This window comes from Tenrec ecaudatus, chromosome 13 (genome assembly GCF_050624435.1).
Source record: "Tenrec ecaudatus isolate mTenEca1 chromosome 13, mTenEca1.hap1, whole genome shotgun sequence".
Classification (NCBI taxonomy): Eukaryota; Metazoa; Chordata; class Mammalia; order Afrosoricida; family Tenrecidae; genus Tenrec; species Tenrec ecaudatus.
In genome coordinates this window covers 5816897-5839366 of record NC_134542.1, presented here as the reverse complement: position 1 = coordinate 5839366, position 22470 = coordinate 5816897, and the positions used below count along the sequence as shown (strand labels likewise).

General features: G+C 51.5%; 1 protein-coding gene across 1 annotated transcript; it reads left to right on the top strand.

Moving 5' to 3' along the window:
* Positions 1-11297: 11297 nt before the first annotated feature.
* Positions 11298-22261, top strand: SPP2 (secreted phosphoprotein 2). The gene is made up of 7 exons (XM_075530136.1): positions 11298-11352; positions 11451-11578; positions 16275-16397; positions 19011-19118; positions 20695-20749; positions 22142-22192; positions 22239-22261. Exons 1-7 carry the CDS (start codon positions 11298-11300, stop codon positions 22259-22261), a joined length of 543 nt encoding a protein of 180 aa, XP_075386251.1.
* The last annotated feature ends 209 nt before the right edge of the window (positions 22262-22470 follow it).

The window sequence follows — 22470 nt, the reverse complement described above, 5'->3', positions numbered from 1 at the left end:
ACGGGCATGCATTGCTTTTTGCTATTCTGTTGAATGAAATAAATAAAGTTTCTTCATTCCGTGAGATTCCTTTTCCTGGGCGTTTGGTTTGCAGGGCTGAGTGCTGGCTGTGTGGGGCAGAGGACTGGAAGGTTCTGGTTGCATGCTCGCAGGAGATGGTCCACACTGGCTCTAGGCTTGTCAGGGTGGTCATAGTTGGATTCTTTGGCCCACCTCTGGGCCCCCATCCCCAATAGGCACCCCTCTGTAACCTGAGGGTCTCCCAGCTACTCTGACTCGCAGCCACCCCCGCACGTCACCCTGCTCAGTTGCGAAGCAGATGATTCCAACTCGTGGCAGACGCCACTGTGTCGGGGGAGAACTGTGCCCCATGATGTCAAGGCTGTGGCTTTTCGAGCATGGACTTCCAGGCCTTTCTTGTGATGCATCTCTGGGTGGATGCCACCTTTAGGTTCGCAGATGGTCGTGTTAACTTTTCTCAACATCACTCACGTGCCTGGTCATTTCTCAAGTTATGGGGTTACAGCTGCATGAGCTCTGTGCTGGGCTTCAGTCCAGGGGGACCTGTGGGACCAGGATGCCTGTGTGGGAGGAACGATTCTCTCATCCTCTCTAGCCACACACCTCCTGGGGAAGAACTGGGGGAAAGCAGCCCCCATGCCCTCTCCTGCCTGTTGCTGGTTTGTTGTCATGGAGACAGCGCCATCTGCCTCTAGCTCAGAGAGCAGGCTCAGAGGTGAGGGCCGAGGGCCCCGTGGGGACTGGATACCAGAGACAGACACTCATTCCCACCCCTGCTCCGCTCCAGCTGAGGGGCTCGCCTTCATCCCCCCACACATGGAATTCTTCAGCGAAGCAGTCATGCGAGGGAGGCCAGTTCTCTGCCTCGCCCACAGGCTGGCTTTTCGGAGCCACTGTCGGTTTAGGAAGGAGTCCTAGCGGTTACGTGCTGCTAAAGGTGGAGATGGCCCTTAGAGCCTACCGGCTGGTCCCTGGGGAAGACAAGGCAGTCTGTTTCCACAAGGAGTTCCAGCCTTGGAAACCCGGGCTGCTGTGTCCCATATGGATACGCTGGGTTGGAAGTGACTCATGGGCAGTGGGTTGTTTGGTTGGATTATTTGGGGCTCTAGCTGGGGCTTCAGGGGCTGCACCCACACCTTGGCAGCCTTGGTGCTACACAACCAGTCTCTGGTTTCCCCAGTGAAGGCTGGTTTGGCAGAAGAAGACCCCTTCTAGTCACGTGACCGGCCACTGTTCTGCCTGCTGCAAGCGTGTCGTTGGCGATGTGCTGCTGTGAGCTGCATGAAGGCGGAGTCGACCCTCGGACTCGTGGCGAGCCCATGCCCAGCAGAACTACGGCTTCCCCTCGTATCAGCTCCTTGATTGGCTGTGCCTTGGACTGTGGCGACCCGTCGGGTTTCCATTCGCTGGGTTGGGCAAGTCCAGCACCAACTGGCTCTTTTGGGGAAGTCAATGGTACACTACCGTCTGTTAAACATACGTAAACCAAACCAAACTCTAACAAACCACTACCGTCAAGTCTCTTCTGATGCATAGGGACCCTAAAGGACAGAGTAGAACCGTCCTACAGGAGTGCCACCACCATCTAGGGGGCAGACAGCCCTATCTATCCCTCCAGAGTTGCTGCCGCCCCGGCAGGGACCCTTGCTAGACAGGACTCACCCCCGTTAAGCACCGCTACCCCTGCCCCCGAGTCCATTTGAGGATGACGTCTGATTCATAAACTTGACGGCAGCCCTCGTAGCCTCTCGACGTGGTCAGTGTGTAGGGATCTGTCCCCCCTACTTGGCTAGGAGCTCTTGCTGGAGAAAATGCTAGTCTTCTTCACCCATTCACGGACTCCTGTGTGCACAGCCTGACGTTCACCCCGTCCACAAGGATCGTACAATCTGCAGAGGAAGACAGAGCAAAGGAAGTGTGTTTGCACTGCGTGGCTGGTGATGGGGGGACTCTGGTGTCGGGCTCCAGGTGAGCAGGTAAAGGGCCGCCCAGCTTGCTCCTCAGTGGGAGGCAGGAGGTATCTGGGAACAGGCTGAGGGACAGGTGGGATTCATCAGGGAACAGTGTTTGGGGCAGAGGAACGAGCAGACTCCATGCTTAAGCATCTGCTTGCTGCTCTGTATTAGTTGTCTCCTTCAGAGACAGGTTGACGTGTTAGGCCTGGGTACGACTGGGGAGCATGGCCTTCCTTAGAATAGGGTTTCTGCAGAAGTAAGTTGTTCAGTCTACATGGGTCACACAGGAGTAGGCTTTGTCCTGATCCAATAGGATTGGTGTCCTTAGGAGAAAAAGGAAGAGAAACAGAGGGATGATGGCCAGAGCCTGGAGTGAGGTTCCGGAAAGCTAAGGAATGCTTGGACCACCAGAAGCTGACAGAAGAAAGTGGTAGCCTCCCCTTGAGCCTTCGGAGAAAGCACAGCAGAGTTCTTGATTCAGCGCCTCCAGGGCTGAGAGAGTGTGGCTCTCCCAAGTCTGAAGCCACCAAGTTGAAGGCACTTTGTCATGGCAGCCCTAGAGGATCACATCGTGACTCTGAAATAGGACCAGACCCAGCCCGTGGCGCCCACACCAAGAGGCGGCCATTGCATCTGGAGATCAGTTGTTGGTATTATTGGTCCCGTCCATTTGGACTCAGAGCAATGCGTGCGGTAAAGTAGGACGGCTTCCCAGTGTTTCCCAGGCTGCAGGTGCGCCTGACCCCAGCCAGGGCACTTTCAATCGTCCCCTGTGCCCTCGAAAGCCGGGTATGGGATAGGGAAGGCAGGGGAAGGATGGATTCGCTTGACTGAGGGTGCTAGTGCCCTGAACAAACACATCTGCAAAGCCGGAATGCTCCTCAGACTCCAGGATGCTGAGCCTTAGTCTCATGTACTTTGAACAAGTGATCAGACAAGAATGGTCCCCGGGAAAGGACCTCGTGCTTGCTTCAGGAGAGGGCCAGTGAAAAAGAGGAAGCTCTTTGAGGAGAGCGACTGATAGATCCAGTGGCTGCATCTGTGGACCCAACAACAGTGGTGAGGAAGGTGGAGGACAGGGCAGTGTTTCGCTCTGTCAGACATAGGATTGCTGTGAGTCGGAGCTAACTCGCCTGCATCTGAAACAGCAACGGCAGGTGCACCCGGCCCATGTCGTGGTGTTTTCAGTCCCCTCATTTGCATGGAAATCTGGACCATGAATAAGGAAGACTGAGGATGAACGAAGGCCTTTGAATGATGGTCCTGGACTTTAAATAGGTCCTGGACTCCAGAGGTCTGAATACATCTGTCTGGAGGAGTACAGCCAGAGTGATCCTTGGAAGCAAGGGGGGTGAGATTTTTCTCTGACACTTTGAACATGTCAGCGGGAGGGACGGATCCCTGGAGGAGAGCGTCGTGCTTGGTAGAGGGTCCAAGCAAAGGAGGAGGACGGACCCTCAATGAGATGGAGGGACACCGGGACCGCAACAGTGGGTCCCACCATAACAATGGTTGTGAGGGGTGCAGGACCAGGCGGTGGTTTGCTCTTCAGTGTGTGGGCTCACTGTGAGTCAGAGGCTTGACCTCAACCCACAGCAGCCACCTCCGCAGGAGCAGACCGACAGGGTGGGTGCAAACATTCCACCTCTCTGCTGGCAGCTGAGGGCTCAGCTGTTGTGTCCCAGAGCTCCTTCTAGGTCACAGAAGTTCCTAGGAGTCCTGGTGGCATAGTGGTTATGCTTTGGGCTGTGACCTGCAAGGTCAGCAATTTGAAACCACCAGCCACTCTGAGGGGAATGATGGAGTTTTCTACTCCTGTCAAGAGTTTAGTCTCAGAAACTCCCAAAGGGGCGGCTCTATCCTGTCCTGTTAGGTTGCTGTGAGTCAGCTTCCACTCAAAGGCCTGGAGGGCTGCCCTTTGAAACATGGGCTCACCGGGAGCACTGCCTTTTCCAGGGGACCTGGACAGCCTGCAGGCCCCGTGGTGGCACTGCCGTCAGGGAGCTGTACCTCTTGAATAACGATCCAGGCCTGGCCAGGGGACAGGGCAGAGGTGACATAGGGAAGCACACTGTCAACTGTCCTTCCTGCCCCAATGTGCATTCTCACAACACACACACACACACACACACACACACACCTGCTGCCAAGGCTTTGTCTCTTCCCTCTTTTAAAATATCATTTTATTAGGAGCTCTGACAGATAGTATAATGACCCACAATTCCGTCAGATCAAGCATAGGTGTACCAAGCTGATACCGTCATTTTCAAGACATGTTCTTTCTGCTCGAGCTCTTTGGTAAAGGCTCCTCTTTACCCCCGCCCCGCCCCACCCCACCACCCCATGAACCCTTAATATAGTATCTATTATTATCTTTGCTGCACTTTACACCTTCCAACGCATCCATTCACCTACGAGTCTCCTATTCGTTCCCCTCGAGTTGACAAAACGGCAGCCCAGCCCTTTGCTCAGAGCTGGGATAACCTCGCTTCGTTTTGTGTTTTGTTTTAATTAGTGGTTGGGTGAATGGCGTTGGCAATGATTCTGTGGGGGTAAAAGTGAAATTCCACTGCTCATGTTGCTTTATTGCTTTTCAGTAACTCTGAAGGGAAAACAAAACCCTTCGACCCCCCCAGTTCAAACCCTCTAAGTTTGTCTCTGTCTCAACTCACTGCTAAGAGCCAGGTGGCTTCCTCTCATCTTCCTGGTCTTTGGGTGCTGCAAACAGTCACGTTCTCAGCGACTAAACGGAAGGTTGGCAGTTTGAGTCCATTCAGAGGTACCTGGGAAGAAAGGCACTTTCGAAACATCAGCCACTGCACATGTGTGTGCAATGTATTTGTGCTCATGTGAGCAAACCTGCAAGGGTATACCATGCCAGCATGTGTGTGCATGTACACATGTGTACACATGCCCATGGTCATGCCTGTGTGTTTGCATGTATATTTGTGTGCCCACACGCATAGTTGCCCTTGTGTGTATGTGTGTGCATGTGCATATGTGCAAAGCACACATGGGTACCCTTGTGTTTGATGTATGCACATGGGCATGTGTGTACGTGTACATGCGTGCATGTGAGGTGGGGCTGGCCTGAGGAGGAAGGTGTAGCGGGCCAGACCTGGCAGTCTGACAGGCAGAGAGTTGCCTATTAAAAGGCGTCCTGTGTGTGCACCTTTAGCTAGTTGCTCCTCTCTTGATGATGGGGGTCTTAGTAGCCTCTGGAGGGTTGACTCCTGCTCTCCACTGCCCTCTGGGATGCTGAGGGACAGGACAGAGGGGCAGGTCTCAGACTTGCCCTGTGCAATGGCTCTTTGGTGACAGACAGGTGCTCCCTTATGAAGACTGTTGGGCAGGGCTCTTGGGGCTCGGTCTCATGGGCCCTCTCCCACATACAGTACCCCCAATCCACAGCCTTCCTGAGACTCAGCGGGACCTGCCTTCTGCTTTGTCCTGATTTGCTGTAGCTACGAGGTCGGGGCTCCAGCCTCAGCTTCATGGAGGGGGGCAGCAGCTGCAGAAGCGGGTGGGCGAGTGACTTCACGTTGTCTGCTGTGGAGTTGGCCCCTGACTCGTGACTGCCCCGTGCCCCATGGAAGGAGACACTCCGTGATCCCCACAGTTGGCTGTAGAGCAGATGCTGGCTTATTTTGGGAAGGAGATTGCCAGGCCTCTCTTCCTAATCCAAGTCAGTCTGGCGGTTCTGCTGGGATCTACCCAGCCGCACAAACAGTGGGAAGCTCCCTTCGCTCCCATCAGTGGGAGGATGGACAGCTGGTGGTCGTTGCAGATGGGGGAGGGGAATTTGAGGATAGAAAGTGCCCATCACTTCCTGTGGTGAGGCTCCCTTCTGTGGTCTTCCCCATCGATGGATGACCTCTGAGCCCTGGGCCACCTAGATTGTATGGTGCCCCGGGCCCATAATGAAATCATTTGGGTGCCATGGGGCAAGGGGGGAAGCAGGAAAGGGTGGCTGTGCCTGAGTGGAGTGCGTCCAGCCAAGTGGACCTGGCTATTCCCATGGGGAAGGCTGTTTAGCCTGAGTAAGGAGGGGAGAAGTCCAGGAACTCCTGGAAAGTCTTCCCCGCCACCTCCCACCTCCTTCCCAGGCTCCACCTCGGCTGCCTCCCCCAATATCCTTCCCTTTTCCACGGTCCTCTCGGCATCGACACCGCGGACACTGCAGCCATCCTCCTCTGTCAGATGGTTAGCTGACCGCACCCCTGGCCTCCACCCACGAGACGGCAGTGGAGCTCAAGCATCTAGGAATCATGCTGTTCAAAGAAAAGGATGTACTAAATGGGTGGTTTGTGGGGCAGATGAAGCTGTGGCTTGTGCTTGTCTGAATTGTGAGGACTTTCTACAATGATATTACTTTAAACCCTCTGCCCCGGAGCCCATTCAGACACCCAGTGACCTGATACAAGGTTTCCAAGTCTGTAAACCTTTACAGGGTGTGACAGTCTCATCTTTCTTCCAGAGAGCAGTTGGTGCACTGACCCAAACCAATGGCTAGCCTAGCCCACCATGCCACCTGGGCTCCTGATATTACCATCGAGCGGACCCAATTGAGAAGAAGCCATCTCTAGCGAAAGGAGAGAGATCGCAGCCCGGGGTGTGTGTGGCTATGTTCATCGCAGCACTGCTCACACAAGTGAAAAGATGGAGCAAACCTAAGTCCTCCTCCATCGAAGCACGAATAGACCATGTGCGGTCCTACACGGAATACTCCAACCAAGGAAAGTCACGGCCATTGAGTCACTGCCATGGTGACCCTACAGGACAGGTAGAACTGCCTCTGTGAGTTTTCCAGACTATAGCTCTTTATGGGAGTAGAAAGCCCCATCTTTCTCTCGAGGAGTGGTTGGTGGTTTTGAACTGCTGACCTCGCAGATTGCAGCTCAACACATAAACACTGCACCGCCAGGGGCTCCCTACACAGACTACTATCCAACATTAAAGACCGAGTCTGACTCGGTAATGCCTCATAACATGGATGGACTGGCAGGACATATTAGGCCCAGTGACATTAGTCCATCACAAAGGGACAAATATTGTGTGGGGCCACCATTGTAAAATGTCAAGAAATGGTTTTAACACTATAAGAAAGAAAAAGAAAGAAAGAAAAAGGGAAAAGACATCGTTCCTTCGAGCATGCTCTGAGTGCCCTCATCCATTTCTTCAGCACGTTTCCACCCTCTCCTAGTTACTCTGAGCCTGTAACGCATTTTGTGTCAATTCCTCTGGTGGTGAAGTCCTCAGCTGCCGATGGGAAGGTAGACGATTCGAACCCACCTCGCAGCTTGACAGAAGACCCAGAGATCTGCTTCCCTGTAAGATCAGCGGTTGGAAGCCACCAGCCGCTCCTGGGGTGAGACGGGGCTGTCTACTCTTGCAGAGACTTCCGGACAGTCTCAGAAGCTCCCAGGCGCAGTTCTACCTTGTCCCCCGGGTCGCTGTGAGCGGGCATGGACTCGATGGCAGCGAGAGGGGCACTCCTGCTCCGCCACGTGGGGAACATTCACATCAGGAACAGTGGCGTCAGCCCTGTCCCTGGTGCCACACCATTTCCAGTTCCTTGGCTAAATGATTTGGGGGGATGACAGAACGTTGCTGGAATGGGTGCCATACACATGTCCGGGGATGAAGGGACCATCCTCCTCCTCTCGAGGGAATCAGGATGGTGACGTAAGGTTCACCCCTCATCTCTGAGGTTTTCCAGATGCGGGCGGCGGGTGGAGTGGGATTTGGAAACACAGTTTAGATCATTGCCTCGCAGCACTAATCAGCGCCTGCTGCGCCGCGCCGAGTGCCAACGGTTAATGGCAGTCGAGAGAATTTGAGAAATAAAATCATCTCCCCTCGTTCTAGCAAGCTGCAAGCAAAATCAATGGCCCTGGGCGGGAGATGCTATTTTATCTTTGCCTCCTTTATTCGCTCCACTCTTTTGCAATTGTATTTACTATGACTGCTCATTTAACGACGCCGGGGTGTTGGGAGCCAGATGGTGCCTTTAATTAAATTGACTCCAGGCCAGGTTAAAAGAAATAGCCTTAGGAACTTTCAGGGCCCTCCCCGCATAGCACATTGCTCTGTACCTGCTACCCAAACCCCAAACTCACTGCCCTCGGTTGATCAGATGCACGGAAACCCCAGCTAGGGAGTCCAAGACTGGGGATCTTTGCGTGAGCAGATCAATCTTTCTTTCTCATCTTTCTCCTGAGGAGGGGCTGGTCTGTTTGAAACGCCAACCTGGTGACCATGTCATCAGCATGTCCGCAAAGGGTACTGCTATGACCTTTGGGTGTCTCCGCATCTGCCCCCTTTTCTCCCTTTTCTCCCCCTTCTCCTCCTGCTCTTTCTTTGGGCAGCCACGTTTGACCTGACCGTAACCAGATGGAAGCCCCAGGGGTGCAGAGGTGATGTACTGGGCTGATTAACCCAAGGTCAGCAGTTGGAAACCCCGAGTCGCTCCCTGGCCACAAGCTGAGGCTTTCAACACCTATAAAGAAGGTTGACGGTTTGAACCCACCTCACGGCTTGACTGCAGAAGACCCAGAGATCTGTTTTCCAGGAAGACCAGCAGTTGGAAACCACCAGCCGCCCCTGGGGTGAAAGACAGGGCCTTCTACTCTCGTAGAGAGTTGCGGACAGTCTCAGAACCCCGCAGGGGCACCCCTACCCTGCCTTACAGGGGCACTCGGAGAAGAAATAGACTTCACAGCAGTGAGTGAATTTGGACCAACGTCAACGGCTGCAGGTCTTTTTCCTGGTGATTCATTTTTCCTATGTGGACCTTAACACATCGTGGATAACATAGTGAGCAATGGGTCTTCCAGAACACCCAAATTCTCCCCTACAGAACCTGTATATACATTAAGATGCAGGAGCGTGACCAGAACAAGGAGATTCTGAATGGTTTAAAATCACTGATGTTGTGCTACCAGACCTCTGTGAATCCACTAGGCACCAGAAAGGAGCGCAGGCGTCCAATAGAAAGGCTGGGTTTAGAACTCAGAGAGACCAAGTATGTCTGTCTGTCCATTCATGTATCCCATCGTTCGTTCAGTGTTCCATTGCATCTCTGTCTGGATTTTTTAGTCCAGGTGCTCACACTTTTTCATGCAAGCTACTTATAAAATTATCCAGTCAAAATCTACCAACTACAAAAATGCAAATCATATGTGTTTTTATTTATTACATTTATTCATAAATGCGTGGAGAATTCTTTATATGTACAATGCGTTTATGTACCTTTCACAACCTCATGATTCCATATTGCACAACACAGCACAATTAACTATATACACTTCCAAATGATCATAAGTCATGGGGGAACGGTACTTGGACTTAATGATCTTTATGTGGGAAAAGGCTGACTCACATAAATAAGTAGAACCGAATAATGCAGTCAAGGAGGTAGCACATTTTCTCATGTTTGGCTGCTTTCCCTCTGCGTATTGAGCACCCCTGGTATAGTCCAACATGAGCCGGACAGACACTGCTGCATGGAGCTTAGAGTCAACCAGGGCAGGAAGAGCATCAGGCAAATGAGCCAGCTCACTGCACGTGGGGGAATGCTAGGAAGGAAGGAAGGAAGGAAGGAAGGAAGGAAGGAAGGAAGGGAGGGAGGGAGGGAGGGAGGGAGGGAGGGAGGGAGGGAGGGAGGAAGGGTGAGCTTCTGTGGTGGGGGTTGGAGACATATGAACATGGCGTTTAGTTGGGTCCAGAGAGCTCTCTGAAAACAAACGCAAAACTGAAATGTTATTGATTGGCCCTGCATTTGGTTCTGACTCATAGCGACCTCGTGAACAATGGAACAAAGCCAGGCCTCCTTGTTGTTTCCTTTTGCCTTGCTCCATCTGGATGCTGAGTAAGTACTTCAAGATGCTGAACTTTGTGAGGAGGCCTTCGTCTCAGATCAGGGGAAGACACACCAACAACCTGTCATAGCCAGGTGGACACAACCTTGCTTTGCTGAAAGCCAGAAGGATTCAGTGAGACAGATCAAAGACTGCAAACTTCGGTGTGGATTACCACTCAAGTTAAAGAGGAACAAACCAACATGACCAATGTGTTCGTCTGGGTAGATGAGAGAAACAAATTCATAGACACACTGGTATGGGTATAAGAAGAGGTTTATTATATACAAGATAAATTTAATATTGAGAAAACAGCCCAGCTCGGTCCTGATTAAGTCCATAAGTCTGACATTGTCCCATACATCTGATACCAATCTATAAGGTCCTCTTCAGACCCACAAAATACATGCAATGATGCTGAATGCAGGAAGATCACAGGCCAGTGGGTGGAAGTTTTGTGGATCCAGTGGTGTTGTAAGTATCTCAGGGCTGGTAGGGGACTCTCTGTAACTTCTCTGGCTCCAGAGGTCTGGTTGCATCAGAGTAGGTCCATGTGACTTCTCCGGCTCCTAGAGCATAGCACCATGTGTCTTTTCAGTAGAGCATCCCCAAGGGAGTGAGCATTGTCAACAGAGAGTCTCTAAGAGAGTGAAGAGAGAGAATGAGAGAAAGAGAGAGAGACTGTCTCATATCTCCAAGGAAGAAATCCAGGAATTCCCAGAATCCACAGGAGAAGAGCATACCCACACAAATAGGCTTTAGTGGCTATGACCCGATGGACACACTAGATAGACTCCACCCCTTCACTCTTAATCCTCTTAAGTCCCGAATGGACACCAGATGATGTAACTACTACAACCCATAAGCCACATCATGATAAGCAGAGAAAAGATTGACGTTGTGAAGCATTTCACTTTACTTAGAGACTCCATTGGGTGATCTTCAGCAAAATTATGTTCTGTGTGTTACATGTTGTAAATTTTCTTTTTAAAAAGGGGGTCTTGACATAGGATGCAATCCTCTTATAGTTTATTCTCATAAACTCTCCACAGCAGGGTCTCGAGGACCATGAGAGGGATGTGAGGCCACCACACTCGACAATTAATTAATTGGATGGACATAAGATTTCTTTCCCTTTCCTCACAGACATGGCATTAAAATAAAGAGAAGTAAATCCTGCAGGGCTGTCCCCAAGACTCTGGATGTCTTTTCCTGTGGCCTAATATCCCCTGTTGATTGTAAACATCAAAGTGGCCTCAAATTGGACTCTTTCCACAGGGAAAGCAGGCTGGACAGCAAATATTGACCTCGGGATCAATTGTCTCTGATTAAGTCACAAACTGCCCCAGTCTGAAGGGACAGTCCAGTCACGTTGGACAAAGAGCTACTCTCGGGAGGGCTTGCCATTCCAACACTGAGACAGAAAGAAAGCCAGACTCTCTCGCTTCCCAGGCTGGTGAGGATGATGAGGATTTGGATTGTGTTGGTCCTTGGTTTGGGATTCTGGTCTTGCTCAGGTAAGAAACTCAACGACACGCCCCACCTCTGCTCGATGACACGGAACCTTCCTGGCTGTGTGACTCTGTCCCTATTGGGCCCATGGCCTTGTGTCCAGGAGTCCCCGTCTATGACTACGACCCGTCCACTCTGAGGGAAGCCCTGCATGCCTCCGTGGCTCAAGTGAATTCCCAGGTGGTCCTGAGTCCGTACCTGTTTCGGGCGTTCAGAAGCTCAATAAAGAGGGTAAGTGCTGGATGAAGTCCTCCCTTCCTTCTGTTCTTTGTGTGTGGTCCCTTAGTTGAGTTCACTTTTAAGTTTTGTTTTTAGCTTAAAGAGATGACTATCATATTTTTGTGTATAAATACACGTTATACATGTGTGTGTGTGTATGTATGCATGTATCTGGCAAGGCAAGGATTTAGCCATGGCATGGTCCCAAAGCTCTCATGGCTTCTTTGGGTGCTCAGTCTGCTGTGGTCTTCCCAATAACATCCTCCATCTATTTCCACAAGTGTCCTCTGAGCATCCTACCATTGAGCCTTCATCGTTCTTCCAGAGTTTCTTTTGTATTATTATTTTTAAATAAAAAACTGCTCGCTTGTTGGAGTGGGGGTCCATTCCCATTCAGCCATTGCTTCAGCGATCGTAAGATTCCTCGGGGGAGCAGATAGCTTGTACTTGACGGTTAAATCACGTCCGGCCGTCTGACCCCACCCGGGGGAAGTACAGCAGAAGAAAAATCCTGGGGATTTAAGAAAGCGCTCAAGGGCTCTGCTCTCCTCTGACACACAGGGTCACCACGCATAGGAATCAACTCCTGGAGACATCTTTTGTTTGGTGCGCTCCTCATCCTGGCTGCAGTCAGGTGCCATCGAGTTGACCTGACCCATAGCGACCGTCTGCACAACAGAATGAAACGCTGCCTTTGTCTGCTGTGTCATCCTCACACTTGTTCCGACTCTTGAGCTCATGGCTGCAGCCCCGGTGCCCATCTAGCTCATTGGGGGCCTTCCTCTCTTTCGCTGCCCCTCTACCAAGCATGCTATCCTTTTCCACAGACCCGTATGGTCCTAATACCGATAGGAAGTGAATTTTGAATTGGGAGGGGAAGAAACCTACCTTCCTTCTTTTACCAATGTGCCAACCAGTGAATAGTCTATTTCCAGGGGACTAAGGGGGGAGGGGATGGATTTTCTGGAATTCTGTTGATTAAGGCTGGGCTGGGATAAAAGAAAAGACTGCTGGTTGAAGGCACGAACCTGTCTCAGAGGAGGTGCATCCAGAATGCTCCATGGAATTCCGGATCGCGAGACTTCATCTCGGGCACTGTGGACTTGTAATCAGGAGGGACCAGTCCCTGGAGAAGGCCATCTGACCCGGCACAGCAGATGCTACCTGGAAAAGAGGCGGCCTCTCAAGGTGATGGATTGACGCAGTGGCTCCCACAACGAACTCAAGCTTAGCAGTGATTGTGGGAATGAATGGGACCAGGCAGTGGTTTGAACCAACTCCATGGCATCGAACAACAACGACGATTTGGATGAAGGCGGAGATGGGAGGTGCTATAGAAAGTGACAAGTTCTAGGAATTCACTTGCTGTGCAGTTGGGCGCATGGGACACAGCGTGGAGACGGGTCAGGATCCAAGGGGCATGACTGTCTTGCAAGGGACCTGATAGTCATTACTCATCCTCTCGACCTGTCTCCTGCTTCTGTAATCTTTCTGCCTTCTTACCGGCTTACACTGAGCTGGCTCTTGCTCCTACTTTGAAGAGCACATGGCACGTGGTCTCCTACCCCGATCTCTAAATACACATAGTCACCTTACCCTTTCTGCACCAGACACGCAGTTCCAAATTCACAGGGAATGAAGCCAATTTCCCCCATTGCCTTTGCTCATTGAGCTCCAGGTCATTAGGATGGTGGACAACCCTGAAGTTAGTTACGGGCTCTAGAAACAGGCTACCAAGGCCAGAATGGGATTCCTTGGATTTGGATGCTCTATAGAAGAACTTCAGGACATGTGTGGCCAGTTCCCAATCCTTTGGAATAGTTGTTGTTGTTGGTTGCTGAAGAATTGACTCCAACTTATGGAGATCCTGTGTATTCAGAGTAGAACTCTGCTCCATAAGGGTTGCAAGGCTGTGATCTTTCTATCGCAGGTCACCAGACCAACCTCCAGCCTTTGGGCTAGTCGCCAAAGGCTTGGCTGTCTGCTCCACTCATGGTCCCCTGGAAGAGGATTAGGCCAGAATAGAGAAGGTTCTTCCTGGACCATGAGTTGTCTTGGCTTTCTACTTCTGCAGCAGAAGAAATCCACTTAAAGTGTTATGAACTCCATGTACCTGGCCGAACAGATGAGCGATGTGCAATTGCTTGTAATCGAGCCCTTGCTCACTACAGAGGAGAGGACGTGCTTGATTGAATGAATAAGAGCAAGCGGACACCTTCCAAGAGAAGCCATTACTGACACTGCTGGAGTCTGGCCTGTGCAGATAAGCCGGCACGTGAGCCCAGCCACCCAGGGTTCCCTTCAGCATGGACGCCACCTGGGAATCGTCACTCCGACTGCAGTCCAGCCAATGTACATCAACAAATGAGCACTCTTAGCTGCTGGTCCCAGATCCTTCCCCTCCTCCTAGGTTCTCACTCACCCCCCACCCCCAGAAGTCTGCCTATTCTTGTCCATGCCCAGGCATCTCTGGCTGCTCAAATTCAGTAGTCAAGTTACATTCACCACTGAGTCCTCCAAGAAATCTCTCTCTCTCTCCTTGGGAAAGGGTATCCTCCTCCGTTGATCTCTCCTGGGTTCCACACTTGGCTTGATGTTGTTCTTGTAAGTCATGTCTTCTACAAAGCTTTACAAGCAAACCAAACCAAGTCAAGGGAAGCCAAACCAAACTAAACCAAACCATATGCCGTCGAGTTGCCTCCAGCTCTAATCCAAGGTGAGCCTTCGTATGTCAGAGTAGAGCCATGGGGCTTTTCAATGGCAATTTCCCGGAAGTAGGTCGCTTCAAAGGTGCCGCTGGGTGGACTCAAACCACCAGCCTTTCAGTTCCTGGTTGGACATGAAAACCACCTGAAGCCAAGTCAAACCCACTGCTGTTGAATCAATTCTGACTCACAGTATGACCTTCTGCCTGAATTCCAAGGCCGTCCATCTTTGTGGGGCAGACAGCCTCATCTTGCAACACCCAGGGACTCCAGAGATGCTTACTCTGGTAGGGAGCCTCAGAGAGACCCCGTGTCTCCTTTCTCCCAAGATGGGCGATACACTCGGAGTCAAGGTAAGTCTTCAGGAAAAAGATGAGTGAACAGATCACTAGGTCAGAGGGGCTGACGAACGAGGAGACACATAAACAGGAAGTCTTGGAAAAACATGGACTCGGGAGTAGCCAAAACCGTCATCGTCATGTCATGATCATGGTAACACAGTGATGGAGACGTGATGAGCGCTGTTGGAGAGAGGATCCAGGAAGTGTGATCACCAGATCTCTCATTCTTTCCCCTCCAGCAAGATATCTGAGGGAAACTGGTGGGTTCATCCTGTTGGTGTGTGGGTGATGGTTTGGGCCAGAGTTCAGTGGACTTGGGGAGAGGCGCTGGGCCCCGCGACTTTGTTCTCGGCGTTGCTTTTATGAGACTGATGGTCTCTCTCCTGGCTGCCCACATACCTGCATACCTGGGGAGCGTTACATGCCCTTGCTGTCCAGAAGAGCGGGCAGACAGGCTGAGCTGGAATCCCTGGTGATTCTGAGGGCCGCCCAGGCCGAGGGCCAGTGGGATTTGCCGGCAGACCTGGATCAGACACTCTCCCCGCTGCTAGCCCTAGCCCCTAACTCCTAGACTGTGCGGTTGTAAGAAGCAGCTGTGCTACTGAGTTCTCCCAGACGGTCCCCTCAGTGGCCTTAGCTGGAGAAGTGGGACGAGGGCGCAGGCCTGGTGGGGTGGAGCCCAAAGGAGGAGAAGAGGAAAGAGAATCCACTGCTGTCAAAGTGGACGGAGAAAGAGAAAGAGAGGGGGTGAGGGGAGATTCAGAAAGAGGGGGAAAAGTGGGGGACAGGGAGGAAGGGAAAATGGGGGAAGAGAGGAGAGAGAAAATGAACGAGTGAGAAAAGGTGGGGAGAGAGCATGTGAGAGAAGGAGGAACAGGGAGGGGAAGAGGAGAAAGGGGTGGGAGATAAGGAGGGAAGGATGAGGGGCAGAGAGAGGGGGGGGGGAAGAAGAGAAGAGGGAGGGAAGGAGAGAGGAGAGAGAATAAATATGATAGAGAAAAGGGGAGAGGGGAGAGGGTTGTTTGGTGTAGATGGTTGTAGAGTGGAGAAGATCTGTCTCCAATGCTCTCCGAGGCCACCAGCCACGGGAGCAGATCGCCAGGCCTCTTCTGTGGAGCTGCTGGTGGGTTTGAACCACCAGCCTTTTGGTTGGCACCTGAGGGCTCAACCAGGTCCTCCCCAGGACTCCCTGGACACACAGGGTCTTCGGTAAACCACAGTGGCTTCTGTGTGGTCAGAAGGTCACGGTTCCTCAAGAAATGTAGAAGCCCCCCCACCCACCCACCCATAACCATCTCATGGAGTGGGTCAGAAAGCGGTGCGACTTTGTGCCCACATGGGAACTGGTCAGGCAGGAAGCAGGGGCAGGCAGCGCTGGAGGGCAGGGACTGCTTGTCACTTACGGACTTATCTTAGGAACTGACACTTCCATCTCTGTCGACATAAATCGTTAGGGGCCATGCTTGCACCTGAATCTCAGTCCTACAGTTTCGTTGCTCTCCCAGGAAACACTCATTCCTGGTCTCCAGCCTCTTTGCCGGGGGCCCAGAGCACTGGGGAGCTTTGGGGTGGTGGGGCGTGGGTGATTTGGTGTTTTCTCACGGGGCGGGGAAGCATCTCTACGTCCTGGGAACTTGAGGAACGCACCTTGTTTCTGTGAAGGTCAATCTCCTGGATGAGGAGAACTTGAGCATGGACATTGAGTTCAGCATTCGAGAAACCGAGTGCCGGAGAGACTCGGGAGAAGACCCCTCTACCTGTAACTTCCAGAGGAGCCACCATCTGGTGAGTGTGGTGGGAAGGGCCGTCAGTCCCCAAACCAATGTCTTTAGTCACCGGAATGAAGCTGAGGCAGGGGCCACATCCACAGCTGGTCACATTGGGCAGCACTCCTGACTGCTTCCACCTTGGGAGCGCGGACCTTGAATTTGGGGGTCCTGGCTGGTCTCATCAACTCTCCCACAGCCTCTGTTTCCTGCTCTTAGAAACGGAAGGTCCTGGTGCTGTTGCGGAATCAACTAAACATCAGCCACTGTCATGTCTCGATAATTTAGGAGAATCTTTATTCATTTACAACCGGACTGCTAGAATCTAACAGCGATTCTGTGATTGCAGTCTCAAGTGGACATTTCCGTCCATCTCTAAAGGCCAAAAAACCTCATTTATCATTTTTCTAGGACTTAGGCAAGCGTGGACAGAAGTAGAAAGCAAAATTCATGTTGCTATTCTTTAGAGTTAGTGAGCCTTCCAGGGTACAGCACTGATGACAACATCCTGGTTAATAAAATGAGAATAGTAGCAACCTGGTGACAACAGCAAAAGGATCAATATTATCAATTACCATATTCTGATCTAGAGAACATAAAAGAACATTTAAAAATCCAGCACTAGTGGGGCTCGCCGAGAGGGGAGCGGGAAGGAGGCAGGTCACCCAGCCGGCAACACGATGGCATTTCAGTGGTGAGTGCTCGTCTGTCTCAGTGCTCCCCGGCAGGGGACCACAGACAGGTCAGCACCGGAGAACAGCTGTGCGCACCTTACAAACCGACTGGTGGTGAGCCCAAACCACCATTTGTGTCTACTGTGAGCGGCGTTGCTTTTTGGTTGGCCGTTGCCCGTGGTCGCCCCCACGGGCGTGGGCTCCGTGAGATCAGGAGCATGACATGTTAATTTTGCGTCCTCAGCGACCAGAGCATAGGATGACGCTTGACTCACATCTGTGGGCAGGGGTCGTGCCCGGACAGAGCAACATCATCGACCCAGTCACTGATGTTCCCAAGTGTTTACCTCCCCTTGCAGAGGAATCTTGACCTCTCGTTACCCTCTCAGCTGACTTACTTTGGCTCTCCCTCACAGGGAGGCAGAGTCCCTGGTGGGGCCAGCAGTTAAGCACATCCCCGTTAACAGAAAGGTTGGGGGTTCCAGGCCACCCAGGGGCACTGCAGAAGACCAAAGGCTGGGGATCTGCCCGCTCCCGCCAGCCCTTGAGGAACGTGGCTCCCAGTCCCTCTCCAACAAAGTTGGGGACGCCACGCACCCCAGCTGCCTGGTGGACTATTGGCTTGGCTTCATGGTGAGAGGGACTCTGGGACGGCAGTGCTTTGCTCTTGTCATTTGTTTGGCAAAGCCTCACAGAGACCTGGTTTTAGAGAGAAGCCAAACCACAGTGCCATAGGCCGTGGTTGCTAAAGAAACCCAAGGGCAGAGGCAGGAGAACAAATCTGTCCAGACTTGGGGTGCTCTCTTCTGTTTTCAAGAACGAGGCTTGTTGGCATAGACTTCACCTACCCCACAACGTGATCGCTCCATCACATTACGAAGAGTTGGGCCATCGTCACCACGGTCAATCACAGAACATTTTCATCTCCTGCTCCTTGTTGTTAGCTCCCCATTTTCCCCCTACCCCACCTCCCTCCTCCCTCCTTTGGCCCCAGGCAATGCTCCATCCACTTACTGTCTCTATAGACCTTCCTGCCCTGGAATTCACAGACAGAGTGATACAAAACACAGGCAGGAACAAACCATCCAACAAAGAAAACTCAACAACAAGGACTAGACGGAACATAGAAACACCTCAGTGGCAAAGGAAGCAGAACATATGAAAAACGGAAACAACTTTAAAAAGGGTCCAAAGGGAGGCCAAACGAGAAGGTGTTACATGGTCCCCTAACTCCATCGGCTGCAAGGCTGACCACCTCCCCGCACTGTGCTCAGAGGGGCTCACCGGAGGCTTAATCCATGCGGGGACCCTGCAAATTGGGGGTTTCCACTCTCCTCTGCTCGATGCCGACTCCTAGTGACCCTACAGGACAGGGTTGAGCTGCTCCGCAGGTTACCTACTGACGAAGGAGGAAACCTTGTCCTTCTCCCACTGGGATCCATAGCTTTCCACAAACAGGGCTGGAACCACTTATTTTTGTTCAATGGGCAAAGGTCTGAGACAGTCGCTCTTTGCTGAAGAAGGGGACACCCATTTTCCCCGGAGACCTGCGCTGTATCAGGTTACCCTCACTGCCCTCTGTGGTCCTGGTGACTCCTCTGGGACTCACCGCACAGGACAGAACAGAACTGTCCCCTAGGGTGTCCAAGACGGTCCATCTTTACGGAGCAGACTGCCTTCCATCTCCCTTCCACGGAGTGGCTGGTAAGTTCGAACCACCAACCTTTTCTGTTAACTGTTGACTGCTTAACCACCGGGCCATTAGCGCTCCTTTCAGAACCAAATCCCGTGCTGTGGAGCCAGTTCATGGAAATAGTTCATGGTTTCTACTGAGGTCTCCCGACATTTTGGGGTTGGAGAAACAACCTCCCCCCCGCCCCGAAGTGTTTCCTTGGGAAGACCCTGCCCTTTCTTTGCAGAGTAGCTGAAGATATAACTCATGGCCTTGTCTTCTCCAGCCCACGGCCCTGTGCAGAAGCTCCGTGCAGGTGTCCGACTATGAGGTGCAGGACGTTCAGGTTCACTGCCACTGGGTGTCCATCTCGGAGTCTGACAGCAGTGAAGAGGTAGGGTCGGGGTCTGGGGAGGCTGCCAGGCGGTGTCTCCGAGGGTCTGTGCGGGTGTGTGGAAAGCAGGGAGGTGCGATCGAGCCGGGAGTCCGCGCACTGTGCAAACAGCCAATGCCATCCCTCCCAAGCGAGCTCGTTTTTCTGCCTTTTACTGATTTATTTTTTTAAGCTTTATTTTGTGAGTTGGGTGAGAGTTTACAGAGCAGATCCGTTTTACATTCAACAATCCACACCCATTTGTGGTTCTTGTCCCCCTTCCTGCCTGTGTTTCCTGTTTCCTTCCCCCTTCCTTCCTCGCCATGCTGAACTCTGCTCTGTCTGATCTCAAAGGGCTCATTCTAATGGGGGGACCTACCTAGTGCTATTGCTCCCCATAGAAAACAAACAACCCCCCAACACCACCCCAGTGGCGTTGAGTCAGTCCTGACTCATGGGGACCCGATAGGGCAGGTTAGAACTACCCTTTGGGGTTTCCCAAGACCACAACTCTTTACAGGAGTAAAAAGGCTCCTCTTTCTCTCTCGGAGCTGCTGGTGATTTTGAAGCAGTGACCTCAGTTAGCAGTCCAGCTCGTAATTACTAAACCACCAGGGCTCCTGTCCCCTGAGGAGACCCGTCTACATGAGTCAGAATGGCCTTGAAGGCACCTAGTGAGCTTGCTTGGCTGAAATTGAGCCAAGGGGGGGGGGGGTGAGTTCCACCCAGACCTGAAGGGGGACCGAGACAAGACACTCTGCCTTTAAAAATATCAGCGTGGAAAACCCAACAGCACATTTCTACCAAAACACCCTGGAAAAATTTAAACTCTTTTTTTTTTAATTCTGGGGTTTTGGGGGTGCCCCCTTCTACATGGGGTGGCCATGAGCTGGAATCCACTCTAGGGCAAGCGCGGCTCTTTTCCAACATTTTCCTTGTTTACTGTTTTGTGAGCGATAAGGTGCGTGCTCACCAAGCTGTGGCCCAGACTAGCTCTGCTCACGCGACCCCGTTCTTCGCGTTTACCAGCCCTGCTTATTTCCCAAGGCCCTCCTTCCTTCCAGCCCATTTTCTTGCTGACCTCTGTCCCAGGAGCAACTAGTAAATCTACTTTGAGAGCTCTACTGGAGGGGCTGGTGGGTTTGAATCGCCAACCTTGCCGCTGGCAGTCCATCACGTGCCTGACAACACCAGGAAGGCTCCTCGTTTGAACTAAGCTCAGTCTATTTGCAGGTCCATATCATAACACTTTTGCACTGGTCAGTGTGAGTTTGTAAGAATTTTTTTAAAAAATTAACTTTTGAATCCAGACCAGTATTTATGTGGATGTCCAGCCCTGGTCTAGTGGACAGCTTTTTAGTCAATTTAAATGTCATTGAATTGTCAGTTGCCTACACTTTCTTAAACATATATGTCTAATACCCTATCGCACTATTTAATGTAATGTATTGTCTGGTCTCATTAAAATGCATTTTTCAATGTAATGTCAAGGCTCTCTGGATCAGACTGACATTTTAAACATTGAAAAGACTATTTTTTCTCTTCTTTTTTTGCCCCTGGAATACCTTGCTGCATCTTGGTGCCTATATTTATTTAGATGATTTTTAAGGACATGCTGCGATCTTATACATGGAGAAACAGTTACCTACAAGGTAAGTGGAGATCTGTGTTTTATTGTTTTTTCCTCAAATTTTATTTTACTGGAAATAAGCTCATAGGCTAGTAAGTGCACTGAACTCTGGAAAGGCATCTGTGATAGGTAGGTTTATTGTGCCAACCTGGCTGGTAGGAACATGTGGGAGTAATAAGGTCGAAGTTTGATTGGAGGGCAAAGAAATAGATGACTCAGCAAGCCCCGCCCCTCTCTCTCTTGTTCTCTAGTGATAGGGCCAGAGTGTGGCTGCTTTAGCTAGTTCTCTGCCTCATCTTGTGAGCTACACTACCTGTGGGACAGCCAACCCGTGGATCATGTCGCTAGAGCTTGAGGTTCCTCCGAGACCTGCTTCGTCACACTGCTGGTGTGCACATGGCTTGAGCTTGAGGCTGTCGGATCCTGTCATCTTGCATTGCTTGAGTTCAATATCCCATCCGGACCTGCTTTGCTAAGCACCTGAGCTGCTGACTGTTAGCGACCCGCCTTGCTGTTTGCTGCTGGGCAGACTGCCTGCATTGCTCTCAGGAAGACTCAGCTGTGTACTTCTTTGACCTTGGACCCAGCAGCCCCCATGAGTTGAAGGACTTCCAGCATATTAACTATCCCACGGAAGTAAGTTGAACTGAGCCTTCTGTACTGCTGTGGATGAATTAGCTGTTATATTCCTACATGCTGTATCTATCTATCTATAATCATAAGTGTCCTTGTGACTTGTTTTTGTTTCTCTAGAGAGCCCTGTTTGACATAGCACCTATCACCTTTGAAAACACAGCAGTCGAAAACAAGAGAGACGTTGGCTTTTGCGCCTGTCTTTGCACTGGGCAATACAACGATTCATCCAGTTATCCCCTCTCCTTCGAGACAGACACCCCCCACCCTGTTGGATTCCTTAGATGGCCCCAGCATCTAAGGAATATAAGCTAGGCAGGCCAACATTGTCTTTATCTTTAGGAGGGTTCCGTGACTTGGGTGGGCTTGTCCCATCTGGGGTGCCCTACCTAAGTGGTGGACCCAGATACTCACTAGTGTGTAGTGGGTAGGTCAGGACTGGACTTCGTTCGACAGGTCTGGGCTGACTTCTGTGATCCTCCAGCCGTGTGACTAGAACTGACCATCCCTTTGTGTGTCACGGTTCTAGGAGAGACAGTTCACCTCTTTTTCTCCTTGTGTGGTCTGTGTTTGGGGCCAGTATGGATGGGAAGTGGCCTGTCACTCAGGAGTCCCTTTTCCTTTCATGTCCCTACGGCCCTGTCTGTGGGTGGTGATCGTGGAAGACTCTTTGGTGTTCTCCCTCCGTGTCCTTGAAGAAGAAGCCCATCTGTGGGATCACAGAACATTCTGGAAGTGGTGGGGAAGAGGGGAGGTCCTATGAACTTTCACTGCGTTACAGGTCTCGGCCTTGAGGAAGCCAGAAATGGGCAATTCTATGAAAGGTCATCAGGTACGTGGCTCTATTTTCCCCTGTAGGACCCCCTCCCTCCCCCCAGTAGACCCTCTTCTGATCACCTAGACTCTGCTGAAGCCATTTCATAAGAATCAACCCCTTGAAAGAGAGAGTGATTTAAATGGGAAGGAAGGAACGGTACTGCATTAACTGGCATCGCAAATTGTCAAAGGGCTCCTCCTGAGCCATCTACTCCTCTCAAAGCTCATTGCCATCCAGACACTACACCCACCCACAAAACAGAGTAGGACTGGCTGCAAGTCTCTAAGACGCCA